The 23,405-nt window shown below is 35.2% G+C and overlaps 4 protein-coding genes and 2 pseudogenes across 5 annotated transcripts in view; 1 reads left to right on the top strand and 5 right to left on the bottom strand.

Moving 5' to 3' along the window:
* Positions 1–23,405, top strand: part of kcc (solute carrier family 12 member kcc) — a 355,477-nt gene that overhangs the window by 192,745 nt on the left and 139,327 nt on the right. The gene's annotated exons all lie outside the window — the stretch shown is intronic.
* Positions 3,658–5,298, bottom strand: LOC137926881 (trypsin CFT-1-like). Its single transcript, XM_068770614.1, has 4 exons — positions 5,233–5,298; positions 4,581–4,742; positions 4,253–4,508; positions 3,658–4,041 (listed from the first exon to the last, which is right to left on the bottom strand). Exons 1-4 carry the CDS (start codon positions 5,289–5,291, stop codon positions 3,745–3,747), a joined length of 774 nt encoding a protein of 257 aa, XP_068626715.1. The 5' UTR covers positions 5,292–5,298; the 3' UTR covers positions 3,658–3,744.
* Positions 7,670–9,266, bottom strand: LOC137926607 (trypsin CFT-1-like; the record flags this gene model as incomplete). The annotated part of the gene is made up of 3 exons (XM_068770273.1): positions 7,670–7,978; positions 8,236–8,491; positions 9,208–9,266. Coding segments are annotated over 3 exons (612 nt in total), but the record flags the coding sequence as incomplete, so codon positions are not given.
* Positions 11,485–12,907, bottom strand: LOC137926606 (trypsin CFT-1-like; annotated as a pseudogene).
* Positions 12,944–15,361, bottom strand: LOC137926605 (uncharacterized; annotated as a pseudogene).
* On the bottom strand, positions 21,881–23,022 carry LOC137927027 (trypsin CFT-1-like). The gene is made up of 3 exons (XM_068770803.1): positions 22,781–23,022; positions 22,453–22,708; positions 21,881–22,241 (listed from the first exon to the last, which is right to left on the bottom strand). The coding sequence occupies exons 1-3, from the start codon at positions 23,005–23,007 to the stop codon at positions 21,945–21,947; spliced, it is 780 nt and encodes a 259-aa protein (XP_068626904.1). The 5' UTR covers positions 23,008–23,022; the 3' UTR covers positions 21,881–21,944.

Raw genomic sequence — 23,405 nt, 5'->3', positions numbered from 1 at the left:
ACCACAATTTTTTTTGGTTCAATATGGGGACTAATAGATAATTATGTTCTACCTTGAGAGCTGTAAAATTTTTCTGGGAGGTCATATAAAAAATAAAACTTTCATACTAACGTACTTTGTTTTATTCATTTCAGGCTGCTGTGTACGCTTAATGTTCAAAATATTTAATATTTTAAGCACTTGCAGGCTGTTAGATTCTACAAGATAGAGTATTGTTAATTGCCAAACACAAATGGCGTGGTCATTAATTATGCGTATAATATTAATTAACAATATAACTTGAATGTTAAATTTAGTAATCGTCACAAGTATACTATAAGCAACACCTTTAAATACCACTTGTCGACATAAATATAAACACAAAAGGTTATACGTAGTTAGAAGTGTTGACAATCTACTATAGGATATTTTGCATATAGGTATATACAATAGTACAAAATAAATTTGTAAATGATACTGATACATAATAAGAAATTTAAAATCGAATTCGTATTTTAAAAATTAAATGGAAAGTCTCCAAAAAAAATTAAATGAAATATTAACGGTATCTATCGACTGTTTTCCTAGATCGCATTTATAAAAACATAATTAAAATACTCTTTTCTTCGTTATGCTTCATACAATATCGATATACCATTCTATTTGCGCACTGGAGCGCGACTATTGGACAAATGTCAAAATATACTCAAGTGTGTAAAAAACGTAACGGATATTTGATACTCCTATGAATTCTGTATTTGCTTGTGTAGACGTTGCGGCATTTTAAAGCTGTGGTGGGTACGACAGCTATGGTTTTTTTTATTATCGATTCATCTTACAAATAAGTTTGCGCGTGGCTGTCATAACATATGGGCATGTTGTTCAATATTCTTTAAGATGATATTCGTACGAATTATTCAGTAATGGTATTCATAAACTTAAAATAATATCGAGAATTATATATTGATTTCAATAAAACCAGATGTTGTTTTTAATAATTGTACGCGTAATATTTATTGTAAACATAATTTATAAGTTAAATAAAGTCATCGAAGTTACTTTTAAATAAATGCGATCGTAGCCTTAACCAAAGATCCACTGGACGTGGAGCATCATTTATTCCAATTTTGAAATAAATATGTACATCAAAGTAATCAAGGCCATTTTATATTAATATTTGATAGCTAATAACCATTATTTTTAAATACTTAAAACAAACTACTGCTGCACGGCAACTAACACTGCACTGCTACTAAGCTGTCACTGGATACTGAACTATATATCATATACGCCATTTCAGCCTACCGCGTGCTCCGCAGTGTCGAGATGGATACGGTCTTGGCCCAGCTCTTCAAGGGTCACGGGGGGTTCTCTGAGTACCTTCACAGGTTCAAGCTCAAGGAGGACCCCTCGTGCTTCTGTGAACCGGGCGTAGGCCAGACCGTGGTCCACCTTGTGGCCCACTGTCCGGCGTTCGGAAGATTGCGAGCCGATTCCGAATGCCGGATGGGCAAAAAGATAGAGGAAAGGAGTATCTCGGCCATCATGCAAGACGAAGGGGAGAGAGAATGCTCCCTCAGCTACTGCAGGAAGGTGGTGATAAATGCAATAGGTAAAAATAAAACACACACTAAAATATAGAAATATAGTAGTACCAAAAATAGTGCAATAAACAGTATAATATAAGATGATAATTATAAAGAAAATACGTGTTAAATATTTGAACAATAAATGTAATGTTGCAAAATAAAATAGTAAGGAAACCTAGAACGTAGTGGTTGAGGCTGGATGTATGGCCAATGGAATGAAAGAGAAAGACTGGGAAAATTGTAGAATGAAGGAAACAGTACGACAGAGAAGATGATACACGAAAGAGAAGAATGATAATAATAAAAAATATGAATAAATTACTAGAAATAAAAAGTCCCTGTCCCACACAAGATAGGGGAACGAGGGGTCCCCAACAGCGCGGACCATATTATAAAAAAAAAACTGTATATCATATATAAAAAAATCTTATCAGCCATGAATGATAGAAGTTTCAGTGTTTGGTGAGTATGTCTATACAGAATTGTTTTGTATTTTAAACGATCACATGGGAATATCGGCTTAGTATTGAGATTTCTAATCAATAATCGGCATCAAATAGCGGGCGCACATTGATTTAGTTTAATCAGGTTAAAAACCCTAATTAAAAATTAAGATGGCGTAATTAGGTTATTAAATAAGTTAAACCAAAAAGATTCATTTATGATGATACATAGCTGTATCAAGTTTTCAAATATTCCGTCATGTGCATGAACGCAAGTATTTAGGATTAAAAAAAAATAACTTTTGCTGCGCAATCGCTTAAATAGAATCTGTCTCTAGATAGAAGTAAAATTACATCTAGTTAGGAATACTTAATAAAAACCATTTAAAGCTAAACGAAATAATAATAAATTTACAATTTTGTTTCGCATCTAGTAGTTAAAATATTGTACTGATATATTTCATTAACACCGTTGTCGGAATTGAATAATTATGACGCCACAACATAAAAGTGATATTATAGTTTTCAAACACTAACAGCGTTATTACATATTATTGTTATATATTATTTTTTAGTTCTGTGTGACAGGTTATACACCTCCGTACCATGTTTATCTTTCGATAGATTTTTTAACAGCTCGAATGTATACTGGATATGACCGATCGAATAAAATATGAGATGAAAAATGTAACACAAGGAGATTTCGCGCACTATTTTGTATTTCGTTTGATTAATTTCTTTTGTCTCAATCGAATGGCAAGTGTGTAGACAGACTAGACTGGCAGTCGAGCAGGTGCACGAATGCTTCGCAGCCGCGCGCGCATACGTTAACCTAGATTTTATTCTATTTATAAATGCTTCTACAGTCATGTTAAACTCAAACAAGAATTACACCGTCTTTCTGCTTGTTGTCAAACTAACAAACCAAAATTGAGTGTCTCAAAATGCTATAACTTTCTTCAAAAAGAAGTATAATATTCAATATAACCTATATCTCTGCCGTTATGCTTCAGATTTCGCTTCTTTCATAAAGATCTTGATTTTACCTTTCATTTATGTCTTCATTTTACTATACGTCGGGAACGTTATAAACAAAGCAATTGGGTTGTATGGCTTTGTAATGCAGACGTGTTGGGTTTTCAAAAATCCCGCTACACATAATAGCGCCTTTTTTACCAATCAAATGATCGCTCCTATACGGTGTAGAACCGATGCCGGAATGCGTGCTCCTTTACTCGTTTTACTTTACTCCTTTACTCAAAGCGCACAATGTTTACCTCTCTGATATAGGCCTATGCGTAGAGCCTATAAATAAATTTTAAAAAGTTGTTCTTCATGAGTTATCATCGTATTAAAAAAAATTCGTCTGCCTTCAAATACTTAAAAAATTTCTTTGTAGTTCTTATAATTTTGTAACCGCTCTGTTTTTTTCTGTTTGTTCTGCTTTCTTTCTTTTCTTTTAAATATCAATAAATGAATATTAGTGCTGATTCCGTAATTATTAAGATTTTTTACTATTTTTACTAACCTGATTTACACACACAATTATTAGTTATTCCAAAAAAAAAACTAAATTAAAAAATGAGAGTTTAAAACAGAAATTAATGCTTTAAATATAATTTAGAATAATAAATACAAAAAAATCGTTCAATATTTAATTTTTTATTATTTTATTTTCTTTACGCATTCGAACAAGCTAGCAAATCATTCTTAATATTGTTACAACGTAATTATTAAGCATTGGCTACAATCCAAGGTGTATAGCTAGATACACGAGTGCTGACTCCGGGGTATTCGGAATACAGATATTGTAAACCCCATGCTGTGAGTCCCACAATGACGTTATTGTGAAGAACAGGGCTGCCCTGCTCGCCTTGACGTTCGTTGCGATGTTTGTTTTGGTCCAGTACCGCGCACATCATGTCATCAGTAGGATACATGGCCCAATAAACGTAGATGTACTTGCATTTTTCGATATTGATATAGTTCATCGGAATGTGTCGCATTATTTCAGACGGCGTCGCACTAACCTATAAAAAAATTCATATGAGTGTGTGTGTATAAGATTCTCGGTGTCTCTTTTTGTTTCTGCGAGAACGGTTACTTATAATAGATTGCAATAAAGGTTTCTCGTACCACGTTGATAAAAATATAAAAGTTAAAAAAAAATTATTAAAAATATTAATGAACGTATGGGTTAAAATGTTGTTATTAGAAGTTTAAGAAAACCGAGATACTTACTGAACTTCTACCCCATCCGACAGCCCACACGGGTTCATCGTCTGCGATAACATAATTTCTTCCCGCAATGCTACCTGCGCTGACAAAGTCGCTGAACGTAAAGTGGACAGCGGCGTGCAGGATTGCTATGTCATTTTCAGAATAAAATGGATTAAGTTCGGGATGACTGATGATGCGCAACGTAGCGTGGACCTGGCCGCCGCTGTTGGCGTATGAAGAACCAACGCGGATTCGCCATGTGTCAGGTGAATCATTCCTAAAAATTAAACCAATATATTTACTATTTTAATCAATTGTCCTCCTCTCGTAAAGTTAAAATTCTACTTACCAAAAACAGGTAGCTCTAGTTAAGACGGATCTTCTGTTAAGAATCGAACCGACGCATTGCTGCGAGTAAACGGATAAGTCTGAAGTGAACAAGAGACTAGCAATAAAGGGATATTTTCCTATTTCAGTTTCGAATCCTCCGATAAGATCGCGGATCTCTCTCCTACCTGCAATTAAACATTGTGGTTTACATTTAAGATGGAAGATTAAAATTCCTTTAACGTGCATGCAATTCAAACAAAGAGGAACAGTGTGCTAAGCTACAAATGCGTCAGATTCACTTTAAACACTAAAATTGGAAGACAGAAGATCTGAACCACAATAAGAAAAAAAAAAACTATATCTTGGATAACAGCACAGGTGCACATGCCCTTTTAATCATGCGTTGGTACGCCACATTTCGTTTGTAATTGTACTGGCTATAACGTGCCTTAAACCAAAGCTACCTGTACTTTTCTGCTATTCTTTGTACAGAAATGGACACCTACCATTATATTTTTCATTTACAGTCAAGTTTACGCCCTATCGACAAATAAGCTGAAATCCAACGTACTGCAGCAGTCAATTGGTATAAAAGTTACTTTCCGTGTGAGCTTTTTTTAATAAAAATATTGAGTAATAAGAAAGAAAAAACTTTAATTATAAATTTATACTTAACTGCGGCGGCGGCAAAACACGCGCCCAAGAAAATTACCACAGTGAATACCTGCATTTTACTAATAAACAGTACTGACAGATTTTAACGAACACAGCCTTTTATATCTGCGTTTAATCGCCTTTGAATCTAATCTCCGCATTAGCTTCCCTTTCAATTTGATAACAACTAGCCGAAATCGTATTTGTATCTTAGTATTTCCATGTCTTACTTTCTATGCAGCCTCGCTATTTACAGTAAGTCTAGATGTTGTTTGTATGTCAACACGAGATTTCTATTGATTGTATAGTTCTATTATGAACAAAATTAACAAAGGCTTCATGTCAATGAAATCAAATTAGTCTTCATTTATTATTATTTCCTTTTGTAACCCAGGCAAATCTAGCCGTCCAGACACACACAAAATTCCCTTTTTCATTATTAATCGGGGTTCACTGATATCCATGGAACTCAACAGCCAGCTTACATAAAAAAATGGAAATATTACCTTAAATAAAATCGCTGCTTGCATATAATATTTGTAAAGTTTAACACGGTGGCAACACACACTGAACGACGATATCGCTATCTTGTGGAGCCTGATAGCTCTTTGATAATGTATGATCTTTTCATTTGATATCCTTTTTTTATCACCAATAATCATGATTCCTGATTCGTGTTCGGATCTATTATGCTTTAATACAAATTGGTAAACGAGTACACGATTCGTCAAATATATTTCAGTCAGCGCCCAAATATTGACGTTTTTATTTATCTGCTTTTTATAAATGTGGGCTGGTCCAGCTGTTTTGCTCACAAACCCGTGGTTGTCTGTAATAAATGCCCTCTTACATTCGAAACATAGTCCTATCATATAATTTTGAACAATAATTTTCCAGGTATCAGTTTCTATACAATGAATTGCTATTTACGTTAAAACTAGATGTATTTAGATAAGATACTGATTAATTAATCCAAAATTACCAGTCATATGCACGTAATAAGCCAATTATACAACACATTGCTGACGAAATATTAAATTATGAAAGAGATAGACCGTCGCATCGAACACTACAACTATATCGGACAAATGTTCTAATGTAAAATGAAAATCGAAAATTGATAGAAATAAGTCTTATCAAGAAAATAATTCTAAATATTTAATAATTTATGTTTAAAAAACAGGCCATACAGTCGAGTTTTTTGGAACTTTTTAATTATAAGGTATACTTTAGAACAAAAGCTTTTTTCGTGTATTGCGTTTTAACTAGGAAATAAGACCCAAAAATTTACTAAGAATTAATTTTTAAATTTAAAATTTATCGGGAAAAGTTTTACGTGTACTTTTAACAACACTATTATTATTATAAAAAGCTTTACCAAGGTCTCTTAATATTTGCATACATATGTATAAGCTTTTCAGGTATATTTATGTGTGGCGCACTGCGACTGTCGCAAAAGCAATGGGTATGAGAATGTGGGTATAGTACTAAAAATGCGTTGAAAAACTATGCGGCCCGATTTATCTCCACACAAACATTTATCATATTTCGACTTAATTGTCTTTTGACAATATCAAGTTGTGTGTGTGACGGAGTGTGAGTATGCGATACTACAATTGTCATCGTAACGATGATTACTGATGTTCTACAATGCACCCAACAAATCGATAAAAGAGATTTTATCTGTTTTATGAATGAAAGTTACTTTTGTTCTTCAATTTGCATCTTTTTGGTTTTTTGCCCTAATGTAGATAACATTTTGGAGGAAGGAAAATGTAAGGTAAAATTTGTAGCCCGCTATTTTTCTTGTGTTTCTGTGCATTAGACTTCCTTTTTCTCGACTCATTGAATTGACTGACTTAAAATGCAATTTAACAAAAAATAAATAAAAATCTAAATATATGCAGCTCTCTGTATTATTTGCGGTTAATTGAAACATTTTTTTTTTTATTATACATCGATTTTAATCTTTAAGAAAGCGATCAACAAAATTGTTTTTACCTGTTTTGTGTTAATGTTATGGTACAGAGACATGATTCTTTTAGCTATCGTATGTTCATTATAATAAATATATAATATAATATATATAAATTTAAATAAATGTTATTATGTCGTAAGTTGTTAAAAAATAAGTCTTTTATTTTTATTAATCTACTACTAAGCATTTGCTACAATCCATGGTGTAAAGTTAATTGAAACATTTTTTTTATTATACATCGATTTTAATCTTTAAGAAAGCGATCAACAAAATTGTTTTTACCTGTTTTGTGTTAATGTTATGGTACAGAGACATGATTCTTTTAGCTATCGTATGTTCATTATAATAAATATATAATATATATATATATAATGTAATATATATATATATATATATGTATATATATATATATATATATAAATTTAAATAAATGTTATTATGTCGTAAGTTGAAAAAAATTAAGTCTTTTTATTTTTATTATTCTATTACTAAGCATTTGCTACAATCCATGGTGTAAAGCTAGACACTCGGGTGCTAATTCCGGGGTATTGGGAATATAGACACTGTAGACCCCATGACGTAAGCCCCACAATGACGTCATTGTGAAGAACTGGGCCGCCTTGTTCGTCTTGGCATTCCTGTCGATCGTTGGCTTGGTCCCATCCCGAGCATAGCATATCGTCGGAAGGATACATGGCCCAGGTGACGTAAATGTTCCTGCATTTATTCATATCGATATAATTGACTTGAATCTGTCGCAGTTCTTCAGATGCAGTCGCATTTACCTACAAAAGAAATAACAACAGTGTTACTGAACATGTTTTTAAACATCTCATGTATACTAAAAACTTAGTCGCAGTCGTATCTAATGAAATTATAATTAATTATAGCATTCGGTTCTAAGACAGCAGTTCCCACCTACGGCTATTATAGCTACCACGTATTAGTTACTTCAATATCGATATTGGAATATTCTTTTTTTTACCAGCGCTAAAAGACTGAAATTTTTTAATTAACAATTTATAGTTCTTAAAACGCTTACTAAATTTCTGCCCCATCCGATTGCCAATAATGGTTGGTTATTTCCAAGAACGTAATTGACTCCTGCAATGGCCCCAGCCCGAATGCTATCACTAAATATAAATGGGGTGGCGGAGTGTAAGACAGCTACATCGTTCTCGAATTGGAAAGGGTTGATCTCAGGGTGAATAATTATCCGTGCCGTTACGTGGACATTACCACCGCTGTTAGCATAACTCGAACCGACACGAATTCGCCATAAATAATCAGTGTCGCCGCTGTAAACATCAAAATTATTAATTTTATTTACTATGTATCTACTAATCTCATTATCCAAAAAACATATATTGATATAGTAATGATCGATCTGTTGCCCTTGCCCTGTTACAAAAACATAATTTACTCTCACATGTAACAAGCTCTGCATTAACAACTACGTATGTATATCACAAAATTTTCACTGACGCTTTTCATAAATTTTGTTTGGATTTCTAACGGTCAATCTTAACAGCCTTTACAATATCATAATAACTTGTCAAGTTCCGTGTATTCCAAACAATTGAATTGTAATCTCTCACTTCGGATAAGGGACAGTCGAGAGACACTTCTCTTGAATACTGGTCCAAATAGCGAAAATACATGGAACAAGTGACCTACAAACTGATGTTGAAGATAGCATCCAAAACCCATCATGTACCACATGTAGTATGTAAGAAGACATAAGAGAAGGGTATAATAAGAGAATGTAATTCAGCACGAATTCCATACTTACATGTAATGATATCAAGAAAACAAAAGACCAATTAAATCGTTATCCTGCTATCCTTATTTCTATTACGATTTAAACTATTTATTATTTTAATGTAAAAGGTTATAAAAATATCATTTCCGTTTATAATAGAATTGACGCTGTAACACATTTTCACTTAACTTTATCTTATATTTATCTTACACACAATGTCTTTAAAGATAAAAAAACACATAAGTAACTTACACAAAACAATGTCCTATTGACAAAGCGGTTCTGCTAGTAATAATCGCTCCAACACATCTTTGCCAATAAAAAGCTAAGTCCGATGAAAATAAAAGTGCAGCCAAGTAGGGGTGATTTTTAATCGTAGTCAAGGAACCTCCAATTACGCCTGTAAGATCCTCGCGCTCTGCTTGGAAAATTGTTACATCTTTATTCAAAAATGAATTCTAGACACCATAATGTTTGTACTGTGTGTTATTAAGATCAAAATCTTGATGAACTCAATTAATTGATGAACTGACCTGCAGCCAAAGTTGAGGCTACTATCGCGGTAACAATTACGTACACAACTCGCATTATTCCTGAAACAAATGTAAATTGCTATCTACTTAAAATTCAATCTTATATATAAACCGTTAATCGATTTCCCGGTCGTTATAAATGATATAGTTAATATTTTATTACGATTAAATCTTATAAAGTATATATTTTTTATGGTGGCAAAATTCACTTGATAGTAATATATAATTTGTTAATATTCATTTCCTTTAATACACACCGAGTCGTAAAAATGAGTCATGGATAAAATCGTATAATCACTATAGTGCTTTGAAAAGATCTCTCTTGTTATTAGTATATTTTAGATTAATTCTGATTAAAATGTAATAAAAAGTGGCCTTCTGTCTAATCCGTATTTTAAAAAATTAGTGTACAGTATAAAGACAACGATATTTTTGGCTCTTAATTATTAATCCTGTTATTTTTACAAGCAATCGAACTAAGAAGCCAGCACTATTCTGGTTAAGTAAAGTATTTTTGTTTAGTATTCAAATAATGGTTTATTTCTACAATCCAGCGTAGACGTTCGGAGACTTAGAAATATGTCTGCATAAGTTGCTCAGCTGTAGAATAAATCTCTTGTGCATTACCTTAAGATACCTACTTCTTACTGTTGTTAAGATTCTAAACCCGCTATAAGAAACTTGACCCAAATAATCTGAGCTCTGGCATAGTCCTTTGACTTTGTATAGCCATTAAGAATGCCCTTACCTGACAAATCGGTTTTTGTAAGGTTAAGAGTTGTCTCAAAGATTTTTGTTTTGTTTTTATTAGTATTTATTTAGTGTATTACAACAAGATGATAAAACAAGTCTACATAAAAACATAAGAAGAGTATTTTGAAGAAAAGGTGACATTCCATTTATAAGTATTTAAACTGCTCGCACAGTTCAAATACTTAAACAATTTTTCGAGTTATATGTTTGTGGAAGAATTATAAAACATTGGTAAAGATCATTTTAATTTTGGCCAATTTCGCCAAATTACAGCCATCGAAGCTATAAAGGCTTCTGGAGTAAACTAAAAATAATAAAACTAAACTAATCTGAACCAAACATATAAAGCATTGTATTTTATGATTGTGTAAATAATTTAGAAGGATTCAGAAGTAAGCATATATTCAAAATAATTGTTATAAATATAAATTCAGAATTCATTTCTTACTGTTCATGTAATAGATATTTTAGATACTTCAAAAGCTGATATGGGGGTGTTTAATAATTGCGGAAGAAATAACCTTTAATTTTTAGTGCCACGCATCTTGCCTTTTAATATTGTTGAACATTTTTCTACCATAAACCAACCAACTTTGATTAGGATATTTAAAATCGGTATTTGCGTCAATACCTTTTTCGTAGAAAACTATTTATGCGTAAATAAAACATTACAAGCTAAGTCATAAATGACAAAGCGCCTGCACGTTTGCTTACTGCTGTAGATACATAACTTATCTTTTGCTTATTGTAAGATTTTCGACAGTCAAATATTTTGCTTCTCTTAAAAGTTTTCCGACGTTTTTTTGCATTATTACTTTTCTATATTCGGGAACCCTCGATACGTATTTTTTAATGCTTTTTATCTTAATGATGATAATGTCTTCTTTTTCTCCGTCAACCAAAAGCAGAAGAAGAACAGCAATATTTTTCTTATGGATAAAATTTTTATGGAAATGAACTTGTACTCGTTTAATGCTAGCGTAAAATTGCATCTAATCGAGGTCGTATGATTCTTTTACGGTCTTCAGTTCTTCTCTAGTATTTACTATTTTAATACTATATTTTTAGAAGCTAAATCATATTTGTTTACGCGTAACCGCTACAAAATAACCGAAAATTCGTCTTTGTTTAACATTGACTTAATTTTTTTCATGGAGTAGTCATATTAATTTTAGGAAGCTTAAGTTTTTTAATTCAAAATCAATTAAGGCAAAATTTTATTAAAAGTTTATTAAAACGCACATTACAATATTATTATGTTTTATATATCGAAACTGCTTGGTGTCGGTAGTGTTGTAGTAGCCCCTCTAGTAGAGGGCTTGGACTTAGAAAACCTGCTCAACTAGTAAGTCGTTTTCTCAGTTTCTTAGGCACAGAGAAAATAGAAAGACGTGTGAATAACACAAGGAAAATTATGGTCACGCAAATCAATTCGGGAGTGAAAACATGAGATAGGTTTTAAGAAAATTGTGTTCTGCCTGGCCACCTTTCCTATTTGGTTTATTGCTGTCAACTATAGGTGATATCTGAGAAAGTAAAATCAAAGTTTACAAGTTACCAGTGAGCAATGAAGAGGAGTATGGACGAAATACCAAAGGTGTACAAAATAGGAAGTCAAAATATTAAATACAAAACAAAAATTCAGTCGCGCCCAAGTCTGTTGTAATCACTAAACCATACCAAATACGGTCTTACGGTCTACGGATTAAGTTTATAATTATTTATTTTTTATTTTACATTAACTCACAAAGTATTAAAAAATATGAAGGTGTGTGTATATATAATTTATATAATATGTCCTGTAATGTAGTAAAAGATCTTCTGAATGATGTAATATTTATAAAAATAATAATAAAAATCGAAACCAGTAAAACGAAGTAAAGCACACCCGTTTCCCCAAGAGCACACACCAACGACCACGTTGTTGTGGATCAGAGGACCGCCGGAGTCACCCTGACACTGGTCGAGGCCGCCCACGTCGAGTAGACCAGAGCACAACATGTTTGTTGGTGATAGTGCGGCCAATCTCAGCATGTCGATTTCTGCACGTGTTTTGATTAATAGTTCCGATCTGAACATGGCGCATTTGCTCAGAAGGACTACCGTTGGACTAAAACAAAAGGAATGTTTTATTTTACAATCACTCCCTATAATAAAACGGCCATCATTTTGAAACAGTCACATTATTCCAATGTTGACATTATTACGAATGCAATTCAATGCTGCCAAAAGCTCGGTTTTTCAAAAGTAGGTACTGGCAGCTTCAACCATCAGGTATAGGTATAGATAGCGAAAGAACATAGTCAGCGCTCATGCTACTTTATGGTGTAAATAATACTGATATTTTAAGCCGTAACACTGTAGACATCGTATTTTTTACATTGGTCTAAATTAAAAAAGACAAAAATAAATTTACGTAACACTTACAGAAGTCACTCCCCATCCGATAGCCCAGACATTTTGGTTATCAGCGAGGTTGTAATTGGTACCAGCGAAACGTCCGCGGCGGGCTTGGTTGTTCTGTGAGATCGAAGATGATAGCCTTACAGTAGCAACATCATTATCGTAAGTTCGGGAATCGTAGCTGAGATGATTGATGATCTGAGCGGTGTTGTGTACACTCCTCCGTTGTTGGCATTGGTGGACGCCACACGTGTGTGGCATATATTTGCGGCATGTCCACTGAAAGTGGAATAATATCATCCTAACTACTTTTTTTAAGAAGAGATTTTAAGACAACACATTAATATTGATTGAGACCTCTGTGATACAATAATTTTTAATGTTATACTTTTCATTTACATCGTGCAATAGGCCGCAGTGAGGATAGATTTTAAAGTAATGATGCTACCTCCACACCATTGGCGAAAGCTCACACCCGTATTAAATAGAAGAGGCGCAGCGAATGGATTATGTTATGTTATGGTTAATATTACTTACTGATCCACCAACAATCCTTTGGGTGTTCGTGGGGACCGCATTAATAAAGAACATTAATAATTATGTATCTAACCATATAAAAGGGTTTAAAAAATCAGTTATTGTAAACTTAAATAACAATTTTCATTATTCGATAGGTTTGTGTAGTTACAGTCTAAATGTTATATTATGTTGAGAGTTTACCTGCCACTACAGCTACACCCAGGGCCAATAGCTGCAGAGTGAAACGCATTGTGGGACGCTCTGTTTGAATGATATTTGCGTACCTTGCGTAGGAGGTCCTTGCGTATGAGGTCATTCATATGACAGGTGTAAAAAACTAAAGTGATTGATGACTATATCTGATAAACATAATATCATATAGCATGTTCATTTTTTACAATTTGGAAGTTGGTACGCCCATATTCATCATAGATTTTTTTTCTATTAACCGTTTTTATACTTAATCTTTATAACTAGATTTTCTATGTTGTGTATATACGTGACTCCGTTTCACTTACTTTTCTAAGTTATTTTCAAAACAATTAAGTTACTTAAAAAAATAATTAAAATATTTTAAATTTACTACAAAATTAACAAAAATGTTAACTATGAAATTTGTGCTCCAAATTATTACAATTTCTCTATTTTTTGAAATATGTCGATATAGAATTAGTAATTAATAAATAAAAGCATTGAATGAATTTTACAACTCAAAAAGATCTTACCTCGTATCTACAAGTGTATTTGGTTTCTGCCCGTTAGGAATCACTATCATCTTTACCTGCACCGATCTTAACAAAACGAATTCTGGGTAGACATAACTCTGCAAAAAAGATGTGTGCGTATTTACATTTTATTTAAAAATCTTTTTTAGGTGCTGTGACATTTAACCAACTTTTGTGGGTGTAGAATTAGCACCTTTTGTTGGCTTTTACAATAATATATCAAAAGTTTAGATCCTAAGTTTACAGGCCAGAAATGTCCTTTTTTGTTAATTGTGAGTCGAATCAGTCGTTCATCTTGGTTTTTGCAATTTCTTCAATCAAAATTCTTTGGTTGACGGCCACTTTTATAATTCGCTTCCAGGAGACTAGTGGTGTTGAGTACCTTCATCTAAATTACTACATCAAAGAATTTTTGGTGGTTGATTACCATGTTCTGTGAATGTTCATCCTTCTCACTAAAAATATTGACTTATTGCTTATGTTATTTTATTTATAGTTTATTTTATGTTTATTTAATGTTACGTATACTTTACATAACAGATATAAAATTTTATTTTGAGTAGTTTTAATTTATATTCAACTAATAAATGTATAAATTAACAAATGTTTTTGCTTTAAGTTTTTAACACTAAACTTCACTACAGTTAGAAATTTCCAGGAAATCAATATCGAATCAGACCTCGTCGAGGTCAACATTGGCGAGGTAGAGCGCGAGGGCTTTAAGCTACTTGGCAGGCGAAGGGGGTCCGGTTTGGGTTTCGAAAGTTTCGGTTGCTCGCGAGTCACCGTCGGGGCGGAAAGGAGGGCGGCCGGTTTGCCTCTCGTGTAGAGGGGCTTAGTCCAGGCTGAAGCAGCTGGAGGCGGAAGGGGAAGGAGTTTCGAAGTGGACTTCGAAACTTTCCCCGAGGGAGCGGAGGAGGTTGGGAAGGCGGCGACTTTAGGAGGGCGAAAGGTCGAGGGGCGGCTTGCACGGGGTTTTTAGGCGCCTTAAGACAGCCCCTGTAGTTTCCTGTGTGTCCTCGCGTCTTGCAGAGAACACACAAGGGTGGTGTCTCTGTGACCATAGGACGGGGGCACTCTGCTGTCCCGTGATCCCCTAGGCAAGTAACGCACCGGGGGCGAGAGAAGCAATTACGGGCAGCGTGCCCGTAGAACTGGCGTCTGTGATACTGGACGACGATTGCCGAGGCCGAAGATCTTCTTTCCCTCGGAGGAAAGTTCGGGGGTTACCATGATGAGTGAAATGAAGAGGTTATTGCTCAATGAGGTTATACGCTTTGCATCGAGGATAGGGATGCCAGCTTTCTTGAGGTCCTCGTCGACGTCGGTAATCTCAATTTCGAGCGGACGGCCGCGGATAATAACCCAAAGGCGCTTATCCTCGGGGAGGGCATACATGTGGAAGGAGATGCCTTCCTCACGCAGGTGGCGAGGGAGACGATAGTAGTCGTCGATAGAAATAGCGCTGATCATAATACCTTGGGAGGTATATTTGGCTTTGGTCTTGCATATCTCGTTGGCGCATGTGCAGCCACGATAGGACAGCTTTCCAAGATTGTTTGTCGTGAAGGAAGCTGGGCGGGGGAGATTTGGTCCCGTTGTCGGGAGGGCGTTGGTAGGCCATTTGTTAGGTGGGCGGTTACTTGGGAGTTTCCGTTCGGGAGGGCATGCGTACGGCTTTTTGGCCGGGCTAGGTACTGCCGCGGTGAGAAAGAGAGGGTGCAGAACGAAGCGGCCTCTTCCACTTGCAGGTGACTAGAGTGAAGTCGTCGGTTCCAGGGACTGGCTTCGGTCCGTCGATCTCAATCTCCGAGTCCAAGCCTAGATACTCGGACCCGGAGGTGTGGTCCGACGAGCCGTCGCTCGGGTGTGGGTCCTCGACTGGAAGAGATTTCCGACGATAATACCCGGACGAGTACAAACTCGGAGGGCCCGTGTAATGACGCCAGGATTGCGGCATTGTTGGGTGGAGTCGTGAGGGTGTGAATCGATCTACTCTGCACCTCCCTGCTAAACGAGCTGAAGCGAGCACAAAACGATGTGGAGAGCGCGGGTACGCTGGGGTCCAAATGCAGTGACCTGGGTGGTCACTCTGGGCAATCCTTTGCCGGAAAGCGGTGTCCAGGGAGAGGTTATCCCACGTTACTGAGCGTCACAACGCAAATCTACCTAATCTTGGTGAAGACTAAACCCTAAACGATCGTATGGAGGCGGAGTCACCCAACGTGCGTAAAGCGCGGCTAACGGCTCTGGCCTTACCTACCTAAATCCCTAGAACAACCCACGCGGGGGCGCCGTGGGGGGAATCAGTGCTTAGTCACACGCAGACCGCGGCTCGCCCCTGGGCTTAGAGTAACGGCGACGACGCGCGACAGGTGTCGGAACGCGAATACGCGGGAATCCAGCTGGCCGTCGGATGTTGACCGAGCACGTAGCTCGGGTGCGACTTGCGTCTTGCATCTTGACTTGGCACGACGAAGGAGCCGTCCGGACCGGAAGCGACAGGAGCAGCGCAGTCTACGACCGTTCATAAACTGAACGTGCGTTCAATGCCGGTTCTCAGGAATGACCTTAGACGTTGTCTAACAGTAAGAAACAGCAAGCTGCGTCAGCTACTACGGGAGGCGGGGAAATCCGTGGACACTTCCGAATTTTTATAATCCAAACGCTGATTGCAGTATTTTCTTGCACTGGGGTGCAAGAAAGTGGACACTACGGCAGCAATCGGGGGGGGGGGGGGGCAGGAAACTCCAAAAACACTTCCGACATTCCAAATGCTGAGCGTAGTGAATCCGTGCGCCGGGGCACAGGATATAGAGCGCTGCGACAGCTACTAAGAGAAGTGGGAAAGTCCGAGGACAATTCGACACATCCAAACGCTGTACGCAGGAATTATTTGCACCGGGATGCAAAGCAGCGAACCTAATTGCAAGTCAGCGATACGGGAGGCGAGAAAGTCGGCATTCCAACCGAACGCTCAAAACGCTGAACTCCCAATGATGCGTTTATTCGATAGGAAAGTATTACATTACAGCCTGCAGTGCCGGCAACAAAGCATCGTCTCGTTGATCTCGTCTTAGATGAATAAATAATATAAACCATAGTTGTTGCAACTCTTTATACTATTTATACAACTCCTAACCGCCACAACATCTACAAATATAAATATACACATTTTTAACAAATAGTACTTAATAAAATTACCAAATATCGTTTTTTTTTCATATTTGAATATTTGAACTGCCTATATAGATACCGTTACAATATATTTAGTATCAATAAAATTTAGCTAAATAAAATTTCTTTATTGAGCAGCTAAATTTTATACTAAAGTATATGTTTGTAAATGTGTTCTTAGAAAACAATCGATAGATATCGTTAATACATTCCATATTGAATGATCGGTTTTCAATATTAAAATTTCAAAATATCGCCGCTCCCACCGAATTAAATGGTAAGTCCGAAAATGCAACTTTTTAGGAGTGACGAAAAGCTATATGTTGGTTATATCTCAAAAATTTTTAACTAAATTGTATCTATTCTTAGTATGCCGAATACGAGAAAAGGTTTTACTTATATCATACATATATATCATACGAAGCCACACGAACGAACGATCTGTACATTGTATACACCTCAAAAATCTACGGCAGCTCGAAATTGTCGGTGCGAAAAGAAAAGTTTTTTTTCAGTCCCCGTATGAAATCAAAAAAACGTCAAAAATTGTTTAAACGTCCTACACACTCTTTTTACTATGGACTACGCAATGTAAAAAAATTAAAAACCGATCCTGCGTCCGGTGTAACCAGTTGTTAGCGACAAAAATAATTAAATGTCATTGCTACAACTGTAAGACGTAGCCTGGTATAATTCATAATGTTTGAAAAGGTGCTAGGTAAAATTATTGCAGGACAAAGTTGCTCCGTTGAGAATAGTGATTGCAAGAAAAATAAGAAAGGTAGGTATTGCCAAACGAAAAAGCTTTACTTTTTGTAACCAAATTTTCGGACTGTTGCCGTTTTTTCATAGATATACTTCATATAAAGAAAATGTCGTTATAACTAGTATATGACGATAAAGAAAATTTTGTGTAGCCATATAATAAAAACAAAGTTTCTTTTAAAAAATGTGAAAAATAGGAGGAAACATATTTTCATGTAAATTTTGTACCGGGCTACGTCGTGCGGTAGTAGCAATGACATTTGACCATTTTTATTGTTGACAACTCGCAACACAGGGCGCAGGATCTGTTTTTCACTTTTTGACGTTTCGATATCCACAACCTATAGTATAAGTTGGGCGTTAAAACAATGTACCACAATTTTTTTTGGTTCAATATGGGGACTAATAGATAATTATGTTCTACCTTGAGAGCTGTAAAATTTTTTCTGGGAGGTCATATAAAAAATAAAACTTTCATACTAACGTACTTTGTTTTATTCATTTCAGGCTGCTGTGTACGCTTAATGTTCAAAATATTTAATATTTTAAGCACTTGCAGGCTGTTAGATTCTACAAGATAGAGTATTGTTAATTGCCAAACACAAATGGCGTGGTCATTAATTATGCGTATAATATTAATTAACAATATAACTTGAATGTTAAATTTAGTAATCGTCACAAGTATACTATAAGCAACACCTTTAAATACCACTTGTCGACATAAATATAAACACAAAAGGTTATACGTAGTTAGAAGTGTTGACAATCTACTATAGGATATTTTGCATATAGGTATATACAATAGTACAAAATAAATTTGTAAATGATACTGATACATAATAAGAAATTTAAAATCGAATTCGTATTTTAAAAATTAAATGGAAAATCTCCAAAAAAAATTAAATGAAATATTAACGGTATCTATCGACTGTTTTCCTAGATCGCATTTATAAAAACATAATTAAAATACTCTTTTCTTCGTTATGCTTCATACCATATCGATATACCATTCTATTTGCGCACTGGAGCGCGACTATTGGACAAATGTCAAAATATACTCAAGTGTGTAAAAAACGTAACGGATATTTGATACTCCTATGAATTCTGTATTTGCTTGTGTAGACGTTGCGGCATTTTAAAGCTGTAAGAGTTACGACAGCTATGGTTTTTTTTATTATCGATTCATCTTACAAATAAGTTTGCGCGTGGCTGTCATAACATATGGGCATGTTGTTCAATATTCTTTAAGATGATATACGTACGAATTATTCAGTAATGGTATTCATAAACTTAAAATAATATCGAGAATTATATATTGATTTCAATAAAACCAGATGTTGTTTTTAATAATTGTACGCGTAATATTTATTGTAAACATAATTTATAAGTTAAATAAGGTCATCGAAGTTACTTTTAAATAAATGCGATCGTAGCCTGAACCAAAGATCCACTGGACGTGGAGCATCATTTATTCCAATTTTGAAATAAATATGTACATCAAAGTAATCAAGGCCATTTTATATTAATATTTGATAGCTAATAACCATTATTTTTAAATAATTAAAACAACTACTGCTGCACGGCAACTAACACTGCACTGCTACTAAGCTGTCACTGGATACTGAACTATACATCATATACGCCATTTCAGCCTACCGCGTGCTCCGCAGTGTCGAGATGGATACGGTCTTGGCCCAGCTCTTCAAGGGTCACGGGGGGTTCTCTGAGTACCTTCACAGGTTCAAGCTCAAGGAGGACCCCTCGTGCTTCTGTGAACCGGGCGTAGGCCAGACCGTGGTCCACCTTGTGGCCCACTGTCCGGCGTTCGGAAGATTGCGAGCCGATTCCGAATGCCGGATGGGCAAAAAGATAGAGGAAAGGAGTATCTCGGCCATCATGCAAGACGAAGGGGAGAGAGAATGCTCCCTCAGCTACTGCAGGAAGGTGGTGATAAATGCAATAGGTAAAAATAAAACACACACTAAAATATAGAAATATAGTAGTACCAAAAATAGTGCAATAAACAGTATAATATAAGATGATAATTATAAAGAAAATACGTGTTAAATATTTGAACAATAAATGTAATGTTGTAAAATAAAATAGTAAGGAAACCTAGAACGTAGTGGTTGAGGCTGGATGTATGGCCAATGAAATGAAAGAGAAAGACTGGGAAAATTGTAGAATGAAGGAAACAGTACGACAGAGAAGATGATACACGAAAGAGAAGAATGATAATAATAAAAAATATGAATAAATTACTAGAAATAAAAAGTCCCTGTCCCACACAAGATAGGGGAACGAGGGGTCCCCAACAGCGCGGACCATATTATAAAAAAAAACTGTATATCATATATAAAAAAATCTTATCAGCCATGAATGATAGAAGTTTCAGTGTTTGGTGAGTATGTCTATACAGAATTGTTTTGTATTTTAAACGATCACATGGGAATATCGGCTTAGTATTGAGATTTCTAATCAATAATCGGCATCAAATAGCGGGCGCACATTGATTTAGTTTAATCAGGTTAAAAACCCTAATTAAAAATTAAGATGGCGTAATTAGGTTATTAAATAAGTTAAACCAAAAAGATTCATTTATGATGATACATAGCTGTATCAAGTTTTCAAATATTCCGTCATGTGCATGAACGCAAGTATTTAGGATTTAAAAAAAAATAACTTTTGCTGCGCAATCGCTTAAATAGAATCTGTCTCTAGATAGAAGTAAAATTACATCTAGTTAGGAATACTTAATAAAAACCATTTAAAGCTAAACGAAATAATAATAAATTTACAATTTTGTTTCGCATCTAGTAGTTAAAATATTGTACTGATATATTTCATTAACACCGTTGTCGGAATTGAATAAATATGACGCCACAACATAAAAGTGATATTATAGTTTTCAAACACTAACAGCGTTATTACATATTATTGTTATATATTATTTTTTAGTTCTGTGTGACAGGTTATACACCTCCGTACCATGTTTATCTTTCGATAGATTTTTTAACAGCTCGAATGTATACTGGATATGACCGATCGAATAAAATATGAGATGAAAAATGTAACACAAGGAGATTTCGCGCACTATTTTGTATTTCGTTTGATTAATTTCTTTTGTCTCAATCGAATGGCAAGTGTGTAGACAGACTAGACTGGCAGTCGAGCAGGTGCACGAATGCTTCGCAGCCGCGCGCGCATACGTTAACCTAGATTTTATTCTATTTATAAATGCTTCTACAGTCATGTTAAACTCAAACAAGAATTACACCGTCTTTCTGCTTGTTGTCAAACTAACAAACCAAAATTGAGTGTCTCAAAATGCTATAACTTTCTTCAAAAAGAAGTATAATATTCAATATAACCTATATCTCTGCCGTTATGCTTCAGATTTCGCTTCTTTCATAAAGATCTTGATTTTACCTTTCATTTATGTCTTCATTTTACTATACGTCGGGAACGTTATAAACAAAGCAATTGGGTTGTATGGCTTTGTAATGCAGACGTGTTGGGTTTTCAAAAATCCCGCTACACATAATAGCGCCTTTTTTACCAATCAAATGATCGCTCCTATACGGTGTAGAACCGATGCCGGAATGCGTGCTCCTTTACTCGTTTTACTTTACTCCTTTACTCAAAGCGCACAATGTTTACCTCTCTGATATAGGCCTAAGCGTAGAGCCTATAAATAAATTTTAAAAAGTTGTTCTTCATGAGTTATCATCGTATTAAAAAAAATTCGTCTGCCTTCAAATACTTATAAAATTTCTTTGTAGTTCTTATAATTTTGTAACCGCTCTGTTTTTTTCTGTTTGTTCTGCTTTCTTTCTTTTCTTTTGAATATCAATAAATGAATATTAGTGCTGATTCCGTAATTACTCAGATTTTTTACTATTTTTACTAACCTGATTTACACACACAATTGTTGGTTATTCCAAAAAAAACTAAATTAAAAAATGAGAGTTTAAAACAGATATTAATTCTTTAAATATAATTTAGAATAATAAATACAAAAAAATGGTTCAATATTAAATTTTTTATTATTCTATTTTATTTATGCATTCGAACAAGCTAGCAAATCATTCTTAATATTGTTACAAAGTAATTATTAAGCATTGGCTACAATCCAAGGTGTATAACTAGATACACGAGTGCTGACTCCGGGGTATTCGGAATACAGATACTGTAAGCCCCATGCCGTGAGTCCCACAATGACGTTATTGTGAAGAACAGGGCTGCCCTGCTCGCCTTGATTTTCGTTGCGATGTTTGTTTTGGTCCAGTACCGCGCACATCATGTCATCAGTAGGATACATGGCCCAATAAACGTAGATGTACTTGCATTTTTCGATATTGATATAGTTCATCGGAATGTGTCGCATTATTTCAGACGGCGTCGCACTAACCTATAATAAAATTCATATGAGTGTGTGTGTATAAGATTCTCGGTGTCTCTTTTTGTTTCTGCGAGAACGGTTACTTATAATAGATTGCAATAAAGGTTTCTCGTACCACGTTGATAAAAATATAAAAGTTAAAAAAAAATTATTAAAAATATTAATGAACGTATGGGTTAAAATGTTGTTATTAGAAGTTTAAGAAAACCGAGATACTTACTGAACTTCTACCCCATCCGACAGCCCACACGGGTTCATCGTCTGCGATAACATAATTTCTTCCCGCAATGCTACCTGCGCTGACAAAGTCGCTGAACGTAAAGTGGACAGCGGCGTGCAGGATTGCTATGTCATTTTCAGAATAATATGGATTAAGTTCGGGATGACTGATGATACGCAACGTAGCGTGGACCTGGCCGCCGCTGTTGGCATATGAAGAACCAACGCGGATTCGCCATGTGTCAGGTGAATCATTCCTAAAAATTAAACCAATATCTTTACTATTTTAATCAATTGTCCTCCTCTCGTAAAGTTAAAATTCTACTTACCAAAAACAGGTAGCTCTAGTTAAGACGGATCTTCTGTTAAGAATCGAACCGACGCATTGCTGCGAGTAAACGGATAAGTCTGAAGTGAACAAGAGACTAGCAATAAAGGGATATTTTCCTATTTCAGTTTCGAATCCTCCGATAAGATCGCGGATCTCTCTCCTACCTGCAATTAAACATTGTGGTTTACATTTAAGATGGAAGATTAAAATTCCTTTAACGTGCATGCAATTCAAATAAAGAGGAACAGTGTGCTAAGCTACAAATGCGTCAGATTCACTTTAAACACTAAAATTGGAAGACAGAAGATCTGAACCACAATAAGAAAAAAAAAACTATATCTTGAATAACAGCACAGGTGCACATGCCCTTTTAATCATGCGTTGGTACGCCACATTTCGTTTGTAATTGTACTGGCTATAACGTGCCTTAAACCAAAGCTACCTGTACTTTTCTGCTATTCTTTGTACAGAAATGGACACCTACCATTATATTTTTCATTTACAGTCAAGTTTATGCCCTATCGACAAATAAGCTAAAATTCAACGTACTGCAGCAGTCAATTGGTATAAAAGTTACTTTCCGTGTGAGCTTTTTTTAATAAAAATATTGAGTAATAAGAAAG

Source organism: Battus philenor, unplaced genomic scaffold (assembly GCF_028537555.1).
Source record: "Battus philenor isolate CCGP_79_NKW_IND1 unplaced genomic scaffold, ilBatPhil1.0.hap1 SCAF_3, whole genome shotgun sequence".
Lineage (NCBI taxonomy): Eukaryota > Metazoa > Arthropoda > Insecta > Lepidoptera > Papilionidae > Battus > Battus philenor.
The sequence above is the reverse complement of the archived record's forward strand: the minus strand, read 5'-3'. Positions and strand labels throughout refer to the sequence as shown.

Excerpts from the sequence above, each read along its gene's own strand:
- LOC137926881 (XM_068770614.1), bottom strand. The coding sequence starts at position 5,291 with ATGCAGGTATTCACTGTGGTAATTTTCTTGGGCGCGTGTTTTGCCGCC. Across the intron at positions 4,743-5,232 it reads TTTGCCGCCGCCGCAGTTAA|GAGAGAGATCCGCGATCTTA; the intron begins GTATAAATTTAT and ends AATTGCAGGTAG. Across the intron at positions 4,042-4,252 it reads TCGGATGGGGTAGAAGTTCA|GTTAGTGCGACGCCGTCTGA; the intron begins GTAAGTATCTCG and ends ATTTTTTTATAG.
- LOC137927027 (XM_068770803.1), bottom strand. The coding sequence starts at position 23,007 with ATGCACGTTAAAGGAATTTTAATCTTCCATCTTAAATGTAAACCACAA. Across the intron at positions 22,709-22,780 it reads ACTAGAGCTACCTGTTTTTG|GAATGATTCACCTGACACAT; the intron begins GTAAGTAGAATT and ends TTTAATTTTTAG. Across the intron at positions 22,242-22,452 it reads TCGGATGGGGTAGAAGTTCA|GTTAGTGCGACGCCGTCTGA; the intron begins GTAAGTATCTCG and ends ATTTTATTATAG.